The sequence below is a fragment of the Phoxinus phoxinus genome (assembly GCF_949152265.1).
Source record: "Phoxinus phoxinus genome assembly, chromosome: 4".
Lineage (NCBI taxonomy): Eukaryota > Metazoa > Chordata > Actinopteri > Cypriniformes > Leuciscidae > Phoxinus > Phoxinus phoxinus.
The window spans coordinates 25,369,301-25,382,778 of NC_136879.1; the positions used below are offsets into that span (position 1 = coordinate 25,369,301).

General features: G+C 38.2%; 1 protein-coding gene across 2 annotated transcripts in view; it reads right to left on the reverse strand.

Annotated features, from left to right (window-relative positions):
• The window catches only part of LOC306996910 (arsenite methyltransferase), a 52,908-nt gene extending 39,884 nt beyond the window's left edge, over positions 1-13,024 (reverse strand). Inside the window, exons 1-11 of one of the 2 annotated variants that reach the window (XM_079609856.1) lie at positions 12,934-13,024; positions 12,671-12,825; positions 11,691-11,821; positions 11,456-11,606; positions 11,199-11,335; positions 11,030-11,099; positions 10,825-10,906; positions 10,058-10,189; positions 9,750-9,892; positions 9,538-9,660; positions 9,309-9,387 (exon numbers count right to left, since the gene is read on the reverse strand). In XM_079609856.1, the coding sequence (XP_079465982.1) occupies positions 9,310-9,387; positions 9,538-9,660; positions 9,750-9,892; positions 10,058-10,189; positions 10,825-10,906; positions 11,030-11,099; positions 11,199-11,335; positions 11,456-11,606; positions 11,691-11,821; positions 12,671-12,763 (1,140 nt within the window). In that variant the 5' untranslated portion in view covers positions 12,764-12,825; positions 12,934-13,024 and the 3' untranslated portion in view covers position 9,309. Of the gene's footprint in view, positions 1-8,093; positions 9,388-9,537; positions 9,661-9,749; positions 9,893-10,057; positions 10,190-10,824; positions 10,907-11,029; positions 11,100-11,198; positions 11,336-11,455; positions 11,607-11,690; positions 11,822-12,670; positions 12,826-12,933 lie in introns of those variants that run through there. The other variant, XM_079609855.1, reaches the window with a different exon arrangement.
• Positions 13,025-13,478: the final 454 nt, after the last annotated feature.

Here is a 13,478-nt window from a genome sequence, read left to right on the forward strand (position 1 = left end):
AGACAAGGGTGTCTTCCAGGACCTCGAGACCTCCTCATGCACATCCGGGAAGAAAGGCATTGGGGTTGGACGCCGACGTGAATCGGCGGCCGCGCCCAAAAACCAATCGTCCAGACGCGAGCGCTCGGGGCAGGGTGGCGGATTGCACTCTAACCCGATGCTCGCGGCTGCCCGGGAAAGCATGGCCGTCAGCTCGGGATCAGGATCGGGCAATGCTGACGCGCCCGGAGGCGGCAGCACAGCCGACCCCTCATCTCCCGAGGACTCCTGCCCACCTTGTGATGCTGTGATCGACATAGCATCGTCATTAGGAGCGCCAGACGGCGCACTCGGTCCGCCGCCGACCGTTGGCCGGGACTGATCGAGCGCATCATCTGGTCGGCTCGCGGGTTGCGGCACTTGAGAGGGGGATGTGGCCCGAGGACGAATCGTCGGTTGTTGTTGCCACACCGTCACCCTCAGGTCACCCTGGCCACCAGCCGAAGTACCAGCTCTATTACTAGAGGGGGTAGATCGGGGTGTGGATGAGGGGACTCTCACTCTTTCGAGATCACTGAGTCTCGACCGTAGTGTCGCGATGGTCATGTTTCCGCAATGAAAACATGAGTCATCCACAAGCGCTGCTTTGGCGTGCTCTAAGCCCAAACACGCAAAACAGCGATTGTGCCCATCTAAATCAGACAGCCAGTGACCACAACCAGAAGGGCACGGGCGATGCATCTTTAAAAAGACGTGCCACGCGCTTTGCTCTTTTAGAGAGAAGGAGAAATCCCCGCAGATGCTGAAGCGACCAGGGAGAGAACACACACACACTGGCAGATCACTGCTCAGATCGCAGGGAATGTGCACTCGCTGGAACTCGCTGTCACACCAACACCTGGAGGGAAGCTCGTCTCGAAGAGGAATAGAGATGATACTCAGGATGGCTTGTGGAGTGAAGGATAAACTTGGCTCCGAAAGCGAAAACATATCTGCATGTTGCCGGCTCACTTCCTTATATACCCACACTGTGGGGCGGAGTTACGCTATGCAAATTCAGCAGACCCATGGCATTTGCTTGCCATTGGCTCGTTTTATTAATATTCGAAGAGGATAGGCTTCTAAGCGAACCCCATTCGTCGTCATTTCGACGTAACTCGAAGTGACTACGAAAGGGAACCCCTGTTTTTCCACTCTCCAGCTTGTCTTACAAATGTGGGATTTCCCTTATTAACCGACACTTGCATTGATATGAAATGGAATATGTAGCGCTGCAAATCCAGATATACTATCGAGCCAGTGACCAAATTGCAAGCAATCAAATGGGAATAATGAAATCCTTCAAACCAAACACTATTGTTGTTTCTCCTCTGTTTCTCCTTCCTCCGTTTTTTTTTTTTTTTTTTTTTTTTAGCTTGAGAGATCAAAGGCGAGGGTTTTAGCATTCCTCTGAATAAGCTTTTAGCTTAACAACACAGGGCAATTTAGATCTCTTGCCGGCCAAGACAAAAGCTTCCATGGATCTGTTAGCTGATATTCTAGTGCCTATTGTTGCCCTTGAACCTGATAAATTTGACAGGGCCCAAGAGAATGGACATTGTGATTCCACAAAGCTCTCCTTCAATAACCGCGGGGCTAATCTCCTCGCCTGATACCGTATTAATAACCTTTTAATTAAAACCGAAAGCGACATTGAACAAGGACTAAGCTGCCCCATGCTGGGAAGTATAACGAGAATCAATACGTATACTCGCAGACTATACGAAAGGACGTTCGAAAGAGAGAAAAAAAGAGGCCCCTGTGAAGTGAACAATGTCACAAAAGCAGATAGTGAGGAACAAAAATATTTGCTTATCAAAGGATTCGAAAGGACCAACGCTAAACAATGCATCAAAGCGTTTATGGTGTATTCAAAATTATTCGTATTTGAATTCATCCAGTGTTTTTTCTATTGATTAATGACTTTTATTTAATAAAAAGTAATCTTATTTATATTTTATTCATTGATATCTATGTGTTCATTTAATCATCATTAATCGTTATATTCCTTATGTTGCATGATTATTCGTTGACATGCTGATTTCTTTAATACCATATATTCTGATATGTTTAATTATTTTGAAATATAAGTTCTTTTGTGTCTCTTCTGGGGTTTGTCCCGTTGACCGGGTGTGTTTTCCATCAGAATTGATTACGTGATGCTCCTTGGTTTCAAAATATGTCCGTTTCCATCTCAGCAGACATGAGATAATGCAAGATCTGCAATGTTCTCTTAAAGGGTCTTAAAAACACAATTGCTTATATAGTTATTCTGTGTGCCTACAAGGACCATGGTGACCTAATAAGACCTCCTAGGGTAGCCTACGTTTTGTCTTGATTACATCATTAAATGGTTGCAAGAGACGTTCGAAGAACTTATAGGTACTTTAGTCCCTTCCTGTTAGGCAAAGCATAAAATGTTTCGTTTCAGAAGATTCTGGGCTTCTTCTTCTGCTTCTTCTTTTCTTCCTCTCCTTGAATTCTGCAGTAATCTTATGGGTTTTTTTTGCCGGTAGAGGTTGCATATTTAAAACAGTAACAAAGGCGTGACTTGATGATGCTGTGAATGAGTGTTGAATGATGGGAGGTGTCGTCTTCACCTCCACTGCCGATGAAAATCAATCCGTTGGGACTCATGTTCATGGATAAAGTTGTATAACTGTTACATTTGATCACATGATTTTATTTAATTCTAATGAATTAGCCGCAAGTAACGTAATGTTTAATGCTAAATTACTACTCGAACATGTCACTTCATTCAAATTAAACGGTGGGGTAACGCAGCGCAGTTTTACGTGTTTAAAACAATCACACTAAAATTACATTTGAACGTACCCACAGCATTTGCAAAAAGACTGACTTACTATTGTATTTACTGTATGTACTGTATAACATTCGTGCATTTGATTACACTGCCATAGACTTTTTTTACCAGACTTGTTAAACAATTTTAGGACATGACACCGATATTGATCCTCATTTAATTTATCCTTTTTACTGAAAACGATAACGGAAAATTGTGGTGCCATGCTAGAAACAACAACAGTTGCGTGCTAGACGCTGTGGTTTCAACGGCAGTAAAAGCGGGAAACTAGGATAAATGCGGACATGACGCCATTGACAGGTGACGCAATGAGGAGGAATTTCTCTGGATTTAAACAATGTTGGCAACATTTGGGATTATGCAAGTACATAATTGAACAAAATATATAACTGCTAGAATTTTAATGTAAAAAAACATACATATTGTTCCTTTAAAAAGAGAATGAAATCCAAATTCAAGATCTTCTACATTTGTTTTATGTTTAGGTAACACTTTACAATAAGTTTATACATTTGTTAACATTACATAATAATGAAAATACTTCTAAAGCATTTATAAATCTTATTAAATGTGAATGTATTGCTCATTGTTAGTTCATGTATTAACTAATGGGATTAGTTCATGTATTAACTAATGGGATTAGTTCATGTATTAAATAATTAGTTCATGTATTAACTAACGTTAACGAATGGGACCTTTTGTAAAGTGTTGAATATCCCATTTCATTCCTTAAGTAAAATGGGTTGCAAATGCCGTTTCATGTTGACTTCAAGACTGAGATAAACATGTTCACACACAATTTACCTTAAAACTAAAAGGAAGAGTAGGTGAATGAAAAAGGAAACAGCATGATTTATAGCCAGGAAATGTGAAATGCTCTGATAAAGATGTGGTTGCTTCAGTCGGAGTCTACAAAACCTGCTTAGGAAAGCTGCCTGTCTGTCCTCAGCCGTGCCTGGCACACAGGGGGTCACGACCTGGTCATGAATCGCTTCTATCAGCTCCTTGCTGGGACAGGAGGGGAGGGGAGCCGTGGGCGCTTTTGATCTCGGTTGGCTAGTCAAGCAGCATGGGTAAGATATCCCTCAGCCTCTCCTGCAGGTCAGGCTCTGTGGGAGCGGGGCTGAGGGCAGGTCAAGAGCACCGTCCTATTTTTCCTCTTCACTGAGACTCAGTTGAGCTGCTGTAGCTTCAAGTGTTGCCTCAGACATGTTGGGTTAGAAGTACGCTCGGCTATGAATATGGAAGGTGCTCATTTATGCATCTAGAGTATCTTGGTCAGTGTAGCGCCATAGAGGACCACAACAATTGTTTTACTTGCTATTGTTAGTCAAAGCAGGTGCCAAAGAAGGAGTGGACATTCTCATTCTAACAAGCATTTGTTTGGACTTGTTGTTGGAAAAATACACACTTTTATTCAGGAAGGAAGCATTAAATGATTTTGAAAAAGCGACAGTTAAGACATTATAATGTTACAAAAGTTTTAAAATAAATATTTAATTCAAATAGTTGTTATTTTGAACTTTCTATACATTAAACTTGTATCACGGTTTCCACAAAAATATTAAGCAGGTTGAACGGTTTTCAACATTGAAAGCAAAAAGAAATGTTTCTAAAGCGCCAAATTCGCATATTCAAATGATTTCTGAAGGATCACGTGACACTGAAGACAGGGCTAATGATGCTGAAAATAGAGTTTTCACTGTCACCCCAAAACGTCATATACTGACGGGTCTTGACCATACGTCAACATACGACGAAAAGGGTACCCCTATAACGTCAATATGAGACGCAGACATAAGTGCACCAGCAGCGCCTCCTAGCGGTACCCTAACCCATACCTAAACCCAACCATACCCGAATCGTCACATAATGGACGTTAAAGGGTACCCTTTTCGTCGTATGTTGCCGTATGGTCAAGACCCGTCAGTATGTGACGTTTTGGGGTGAGACTGTGTTAGGATGATCACTGGAATAAATATAATTTTAAAATATATTAAATTATGTAACTTAACTCTCTAGCGGTAAAAAAAAACTGCATGTATTTTGCGGAAGTAAATTTTTTGGGTTGTGCTTATAAAACATTCACTACTAGGCTTAAGGGATATAACCAGTTTAAATGGAAAGGTTCTCAAGCTGACTAGCTAAAGACGTTACTTCCTTGACAATAAATTCCAGCTCAGTGGTACAACCATATATATATATATATATATATATATATATATATATAGGCTATATATATACTGTATGTGTGTGTGTGTGTGTGTGCATATATACACATAGATGCCTTAGGCCCCGTTTACACGTACATGGAGACATTTCCCTTCGTTTGTGCCCTTCGTTTACACGCAAATGGAGAATTCTCCTCTGAAAACGATTATTTCTAAAAACTCCGGCCAGAGTGGAGATTTTGGAAAACTTCGTTTGCACGTTTCCATGTAAACTGATCAGCCGACATCACAGTATGTGACTATTTTCGGGATTCTGATTTGCTAACGTGGGCTTGAGCTTCTCGTTGCACTGCCACCTACAGGTTTGGCATGCTCTAGACGGCATATACCGGTACACGGGTTCGTGTAACGAACACTTTTCTGTGTAACGAACACTTTTCATGTGTGCACAATGTTATTATTGAAAACGGAGAGGGGTGAAATGTCCGTTTATGAAAAAAGCCATCCACGTGTAAACGTAGCCTCAGTGTCTGTTTCTATGAGCTGCTATACCTAAGTTGTCCGCCATATTGGAACGGTCGAATCTGGTCCATGACCACTTGAGAGCAAGTTTACTGTTCGCCTGCAACCTATTTATTCACATGTATGAATATCTATATCTGCAATAAACATTATCAGATGATTTTCACTGCATTTAGTTAATTATTCATGTGATAATTCTGCATATTGAGTAATACATAAAAAGACAAACCAGCACATTCTCACCTCTGAAAGGTTATCCCATTTCATCTGGAATTTATAGCTCTGTGGTTTTTACAGCCATATAGGCAGCACAATGCTGTGACATTTTCGATTAAAATTCATTGATTTGTCTGTGTGAGTGATGTTAACTGTTCCAAGATGGCAGAAGCGTTGACATGTCTGGAGTAGCATCTACATATAGCCTACAAATATGGCTACAATAACCTATAATGAAATGACCCTTTACAATAGATAATGCTTTACACTGAACTCTGTTAGAGAGATATATAGCAATTTTTCTGTTCAATGAAATGCCTTACTCACCTGTTGAGTAATAAAAACGCCATCTCCACATCGCTTTTTCAACATTTCAATATCAAAGCCCATGTTGATTCTGGTTTTATTACGAGCTCTGTTGTGTTCTCTTCTTGCCACATACTCTCCTCTGCTTGGCGTTATTTTAAGTGGGTGATTCCCCAGAGGTAGGTCATAGACACAACACAGCTTTCAACTGAAAACTTTTCATGCACTTTGGCCGTTCATTTACATGGCAACCGCGTTTTGGGGACCTGAAAATGTACGTTTTTGTAGATCCGTGCGAACAGGGATAGTTTTGACAACGATGTCGTCTGTTTTACATCGTTGTCATGTAAACATTCCCTTAGGGTCGTGAACCATGTCAAACGTTCTCACTCGTTGTGACAACTAAACCTATGTCACTCCCACACCAAACACGTGTCAATGTAGTCGGAGCAACTTTTGTCTATTTGCGGATATGATGAGATACCCACAGGCGAGTGAGACGCATGTACACAATTTCTCGCGAAAACCATGCCGACCGGTCTAAAATACAAAACATGTATAATAGGCTTACCATAGTGAATCGGGGTAAGACAAAAACACGTTTTGAAGGAAGGATTGTGGCTCATCATTTAAATTTTGTTCATTTTTAACAAAAAAAAGTTACATAGTGTACCTTTAAAATAGAAACTATCTATTTTTTATCTAATAAATGCAGCCTTGGTGAGCATAGACTTCTTTCAAAAACATTAAAATCAACCCCAAACTTACGATTTGAACTAGTATCCACAAATCTTAAGATTTTGATTCCTTTCATCTAAAGGAAATTGGTAATTAATGTGAAATTCACTTTTCCAGACATATTTGGCACAGGTCAATCTTCTAGTACAATACACCAGCTTACGTCATTGAAAACTAATACATGAACCAGCTCAGAAGACTAGCATCATGCTGGAATCAGTGTGTGGTCTTTTACATTGAAGCTTACTCTTCCCTTCACAGTGTCTCTTGACAGTAGAGGCTTTTTAGCTCTGGATATCGTCAAGCATTAAGTGGCTGAGAGTAATGGGATACATTCTGGGCACGCGGTAGAAGCCCAGCACTTTAGGAGAGGTGAAACCAGGACAATGAGAGCCGTTCCTCTGTGCTGTGTTTACATTTAAACCACACCTGCTTCCTCCACACAACTCGGAATGTCACAGCACTCCTTCTCAGAGCGTTGAGGAGAAGTCAGGGAGATTATTCAACTCATTTCTGGTAGGATAGTCCAATATCAGCTTTTTCTAGAGATATATGCCTGAGACTTAAACCTGAGCAGTGCACACTCAATGTGTCATGTGCAATGTTTCAAATAACACACTCCTGGATAAGACTTATCCAGAGGAGGAATTTTTAGTCATTATTAACGTTTTTCTTCTTCTTTCTTATAGGCTAATATTAGCAAGTCTCTAAGTAAATTACTATAAATGAGATTCAGAAATGCTCATTGATTGCTTGGGATGAATTGTCCTGCAGGTAATTTGCCTCTTCAAATCATTCAATTATGACTGCTTTATGCCCTTATCATTGACTAATCATATTGGTTCTGCACTGCAAACTGCAGAACCATAAAAAAGCAATAACAGCGAGCACAGAATACGGATCTAGTGTGGGTCTGTGGGAACACTTTGAGGATTTTGGCGCCACCTACAGTCCAATTACATTTATGCATCAGGACTTTTTGCTGATTAAACCACGTGACGAACTGAAAGGCTATAATTCAATAAAACCAGACAATTAAACCATACGAACAAGAATACTGAGATTACACATGATCTTAAATCTAATCTTGTCATAATAGCACTGTTATTAGGTAAAACGCAGTATGTGCGTGGTTGTTAAAAAGTATGATGAAATTCCTATTACTGGCAAAGAAACCTTTCTCAAGAGACTTACAGGGAAAGTGACATTGGTCTACATCCTGCTATTAAAAATATCAAAGGGAAATCAAAAAGTGAAGTTAACATCTATCCCTTCTCGGAATCAGCATCAATGTGATGTTGCTTATAAATGTAATGGGTGTTGTTTATTTGACTAAGAGCTCTTTTGGACACAAAAAAAAATGCACTTTTAGATACACTTTTAATCTGCTAACAACAGCAAATATCTATTCATCACAATAATTAGTTCTGTCATTTGCTTTTTTTCCCTAAAATCTTTTCCCCACCATATCTCAAATTATGTATTATGATCAATAAAATTAAGGTGGAAATGACATTTAAAAAAAAAATTTTTTAATACAATTATCAACCTCTAAACCAATTGTATGTTAAGGCTAATTTATAAGGTAGTATTTTATGCAACCTAAATACACCGAACAAAATCAAATGTTCACACTTTTTGAATATTTTGACACATTACAGCTTATAATGATGCACAATAAAAAATATATTATCTACATAAGTGATAATAACATGTGCTATGATGGGAAAGAATCTATTTCTCAGAGTATGTGATCTCAAGAATTCAGAACTTCATTGATAGTTGTCTCCTTGGTAAACAAACAAACTTTTTTTTTATTTTTATAAAATAAATGCAAAAAATTAATTTAACAGAGAGATTGTGTATCGATATCAATATCAGCACTGCCTTATTTCAGTCAGAATGGAAAACAAGTGGCAATACTTTTTTAAGTCTTCTATGGGACAAAAAAATAGTGGCCAGTACAATTTGCTTTACATTTTTCAACTTTAGCACAAAGAAGAAGAAGAAAGGAGAACTGTTACAATTTTAAAGTAAAATTGGTTTTAAAGTAAAAAAAAAAAAAAAAAATTAGTAAAAAGTACAAGTCACGTAAAATATAAGTATAGTATAATATAAAGAAGAAGAAGAAGAAGAAAGGAGAACTGTTACAATGGTTTTAAAGTAAAAATGTAAGTAAAAAGTATAAGTCACGTAAAATACAAATGCATTGACAAAGATCTTGGTTTTGTTCTTTCTTGAATAAAAAGTGGATAGCTTTGCTCACTCTTTTCACATATTAATATAATTCATATTTTAATAATTATTACTATTGTTTTGTTGTTGAGGCTGCTGTTATTGTGATTACCATTTTTAAAAGTCATTTTACAATAAGCAGGACAAATAGCTTCCTGAAGTTTAAAGAAAACACATGGAATGATCATTTGAGCACTACAGACACCATACTCTCACTTCCCACCACATTTGCTCAAGTGATCCAGACATCACATGATCCGTCAGACTCTCCACATTACCTTAGCGTCCTGTCTTTGAGCACTGTTTGACAGAGGAGCCCAGTTTATCCGCGAGAAGGAACGGGCTAAGGTGGCAATACTGGGAAAATTAAAAATTAAAACTATAAATAAAAGTAATTCCTTTTATTGCTTCTATAAAAAAAAAACTAAAAAAAATCATAACTTGTAAAGTAAACCTTATTTACCAACAGATAATGAATAAGCTATGCGCACAAGACAGCACATTTACCTGAGGAGTTCCACTTTGGTTTAGATCTGGAGTGTCTAACATGGTAATATTGAAGTCTGTAGAGAAACGTGTGTTCTTGAGGACGGCGGCCATCTCGGCATCCACCTCCACTGGGACATTCGTCTGGAAATCGAATTAGCAAAACCAACCACTGAATAAGTCATACTAACATAAAAATAAATTTAAAAAAAGAAGTAGAAGTAGAAGTTTACCTTGAAAGAATGAGAGGCATCAAACTCAAAACAGTCAGCACAGTCAGGCACGGTTCCTTTATATGCGACCAGAGCTTTGCTCTTGATGGAGTTTTGAGGCAGTTTAAAGATCCGGTAGGTTCCAGATGCGTATTTCACATCACCTATGATACGTTCCAGGTCAAAGCATCACTAGTTAGAATGTAAAGCATCTGCATGCATCTGCGTTACATAAAAGCACAATGGCACATGAAAATAAATGCAGTTCAGCTATAATGCGAGCACATACACAAACAAATTGGTTTTAAAAAAGTAAACAAGTAGGTTACCAGTCTTTTTTTGAAGTTCAGGATTGTGAACCACAATGTGACTGCCCGCAACAATGTGGGGAGTGCTGAAGCCTATGTCCTTCATCAGAGCGATGAGATCTCGCCAGTAGAGGGCGCCAGCCATTCCCTCACCTGATAATAGCACACACTCATTTAAATCCACTTCTTTGGGCCAAATCAAATTCTCTTTCACATGGATGAGACACATTTCATAAGTTTGAGAAGAATGGGATTTCAATTAAATGTGTTTCAATGTGGACCAGGGTTATATATACCTGTAGTATGTATATAAATTATACATAGGCCTATTATATAAATTATACAAGACTCAACTAATTTTCAGTATTATGTAATTTAAGTTGAAGTGACTTAAAAATCCAAGTTGATTGTACTTAAAAAAATTAAGGAAGCAATTTTTTTTAACTAGTTGCCTAGTAAGCATTTCTCATTTTCATTTAGTTTAATTTGAGGTACTAAAATAACTAAAACTTAAATAATTTAATACAAACTAAATAGACATGTATATAAAATAGACATATGAACATTTGAACTAGAATAAAAAATTTTAAAAACGAATTAAAATAAAAATAAAAATTATATTATACTAATCTGAATTATACTAAAATAACACTAGTGTCAACCCAGTGAGAACTGATTTTTACATAATTTTGTTATTTTTTCCCTCTTAATAAATCTTAACTGCCACAAAAAAGGAATGCAAGTTCTAATGTAACAGATGACAGTTTACAAAAAGAAAACTAGTTTACCCCACAGAACTGGATCTTCTTTGAAAGAGTCTGGAACTACTTTGCTTGCATAGATGTCACTGTAGTACAACTCTCCGCCCTCCTATGAGATCATTCACGTGTGAAACATAGCATTTGTAAGTGCAAGACTTCGTAAAGGGTTTTGTTGCATAAATAGAAGAATGAGGGGGAAATTATCAGTAGCTATGTGATGGAAATATCTCACCTTTAGAACTTTGTAAGCTTCACTTATCACAGTTCTCTTATCTGGGCACAGACATATTACACAATTTGACCTAGAAAAAATAATTGGCCTTTTTTACAACTTTTGCACAGGCAGATTAACGGTCTACAAATCATGGAAAACCTCATAAATGACCTAAGGATGTGCATACACAACTACATCCAAAGAGTTGTTCTGTATCCCTGCGTCACTGAGCTTCTCCATGTATCCTTTCACAAACACAGTGTTTAGTTTTGAGTATCCAAACTTCTCCTGATGGTACTGGATATATTTTTGCGAGGAAACAATCTAATTATGGAGCAAATACAAAGGTTGTTGCGCTTTCTTTCATATTGATTTACACTTTTCAATTATACCAATTATACATTGGTTAACACTTATTCACTTTGTTTCTGAACTTTGAAGTACCATTTCGTCCGTCATATCCAGTCCAATGACTTGACCGCTCTCCCCAACCAGTTTACTGAGGACGAAGCAGTCTCTCCCCGATCCACTGCCCAGATCAAGAACCGTACATCCTTCCAGCTTCTCTGGAATCACCAGGCCACAGCCAAAATACCTGCATATTTATTTTCTGTGCATTACTGAAACAAATCAGGCAAAACTAACGTTTTAAGGCACGATCTCAGTGCTGCTGTTGTACCTCTTGCAAACATCCGGGTGGACTTGTTTCAGGGCTTCACATGCACTCTTGGCCACGGGTCTGGAGGGCATGACACACGCAGCATTGGTCTGCAAGTCATCTGAAGTCTCCAGCCGAGAGCCATAATAATTCTGGAAGTAATAAAGAGTGAGCTTTTAAAAATAAAAAAAAATCTGGTAGAAAATATACCACAAGTAATTTATACATACTGTAAAAGTTTATCTAGGAGGGCTTCTTACTCCAGCTAGGGGGTCAATTTAACCCAGTAGGGGCCATCCTACCCCTTTTTAAATATTTTACATTTTGTAACAACTAAATTAGCAAATGTTTCTATTTCTTTGGCTGATGCATCTTCATCTTGCACATGCTAAACTTATTTCTAAATATATTACAATTTAAAAGTAAACCCACATTGTTCTTGATGGAGGTTTCCCCCATGTTACCCTACATATATGCAAATGTTTTATTTCTGTAATCCAGGGGGAAACTACAGAGTCAAATATTGCTCAGTTGGTCATCATAAATCCAACAGAAATAATGTTTGACCATTTTATTAAGTTTTTTTGAGTGATTACCTCTAGCTATTGCAAAACTACTAGTTTAAAACTCCTATTTATTTTTAATATTCCTCATTTAATGCAAAAATACTTTGAAATATACAGTTAAGTAAAAAATTACACATTTAAATCTTGAAATTGTAAAAATGTAGGCCTATCACATGCCTCAAATATGCACATGATTCAGACATCTTCGTATTTACACATGTTCACATGAAATCAAAACCGTTTGAAATCTGAAGTTTTTTTTATAGTGCACTTTTAATTTAGCATAAAATACATCGTCGACTCTTATTAGGCTACTCAAACGCAAACGTATATTTAGATCGTATGTGTAACGTTAACCGATGGGATTAACATGTCGTTGGTCGCGTCGCGTCATTTGCACTGTAAACATGGGTTAACAGCGTTGTCACCACTTACCTTCACATTTTCGTGAACAGAAGAAGACATGCTTAGGGTTTGTAGTTTACGCTGAAAAGCCAGAGTCCGGAGAAGTGTTGTAACGTGTTTCATAAGTGCAAATGAATCAAGCGGAATGTGTAGTTTTGTGAACGTCTTCGAGTTTGTGCTGTTGCCTGTTGGGGATATAAATGACCCAAAAATCTAACGGATTAGTGTATTGCAAAAAGTAAGACGGCCTAAACTTTAGCAATATGCATCCAATTCAGGGGTAAAGTCCTTACTACAAACAGATCCTGCAGATATGAATGATCAACCCATGTTCTATCACTACTAACCACAAGAGGGCGCAACTCGTCCATAAATTCATGGCACACCTTTCTGCTATTACCATACATTACAGGCGATTTATAGCTATGTTTAATGACTAGTGGGTAGAAGCCACTCCCTTTAAGTGTCTTCCAAACAAATTGTGAAATATTTCACTTTTAGGGTAAGATTGAACTTATAACCTTATAATAAGTAGCCTATGTGATGATTTGTCAAATATACTGTCCTGGACAAACATCTGTAATATAAGTGTGTATCTGAAGTTAACTATGGATGATATAGTATTGATGTCTTGGCACAGTTAAAAGACAGTAGTGTGAAGAAGAGGCCTGACTTGCTGTGATGAATGCAGACATTGTTACTCTCCCGTGTGAGTGCATGCAACTGGAAAACTCTTCCCACAGTGTCCTGCTTGACATTAAGCAGAATCAGTCAGCTGTGACCTTACACTGCCCTCAGAGTCCTGAGCCTTTTACCAAACAACAGCCTGTACTTTGAT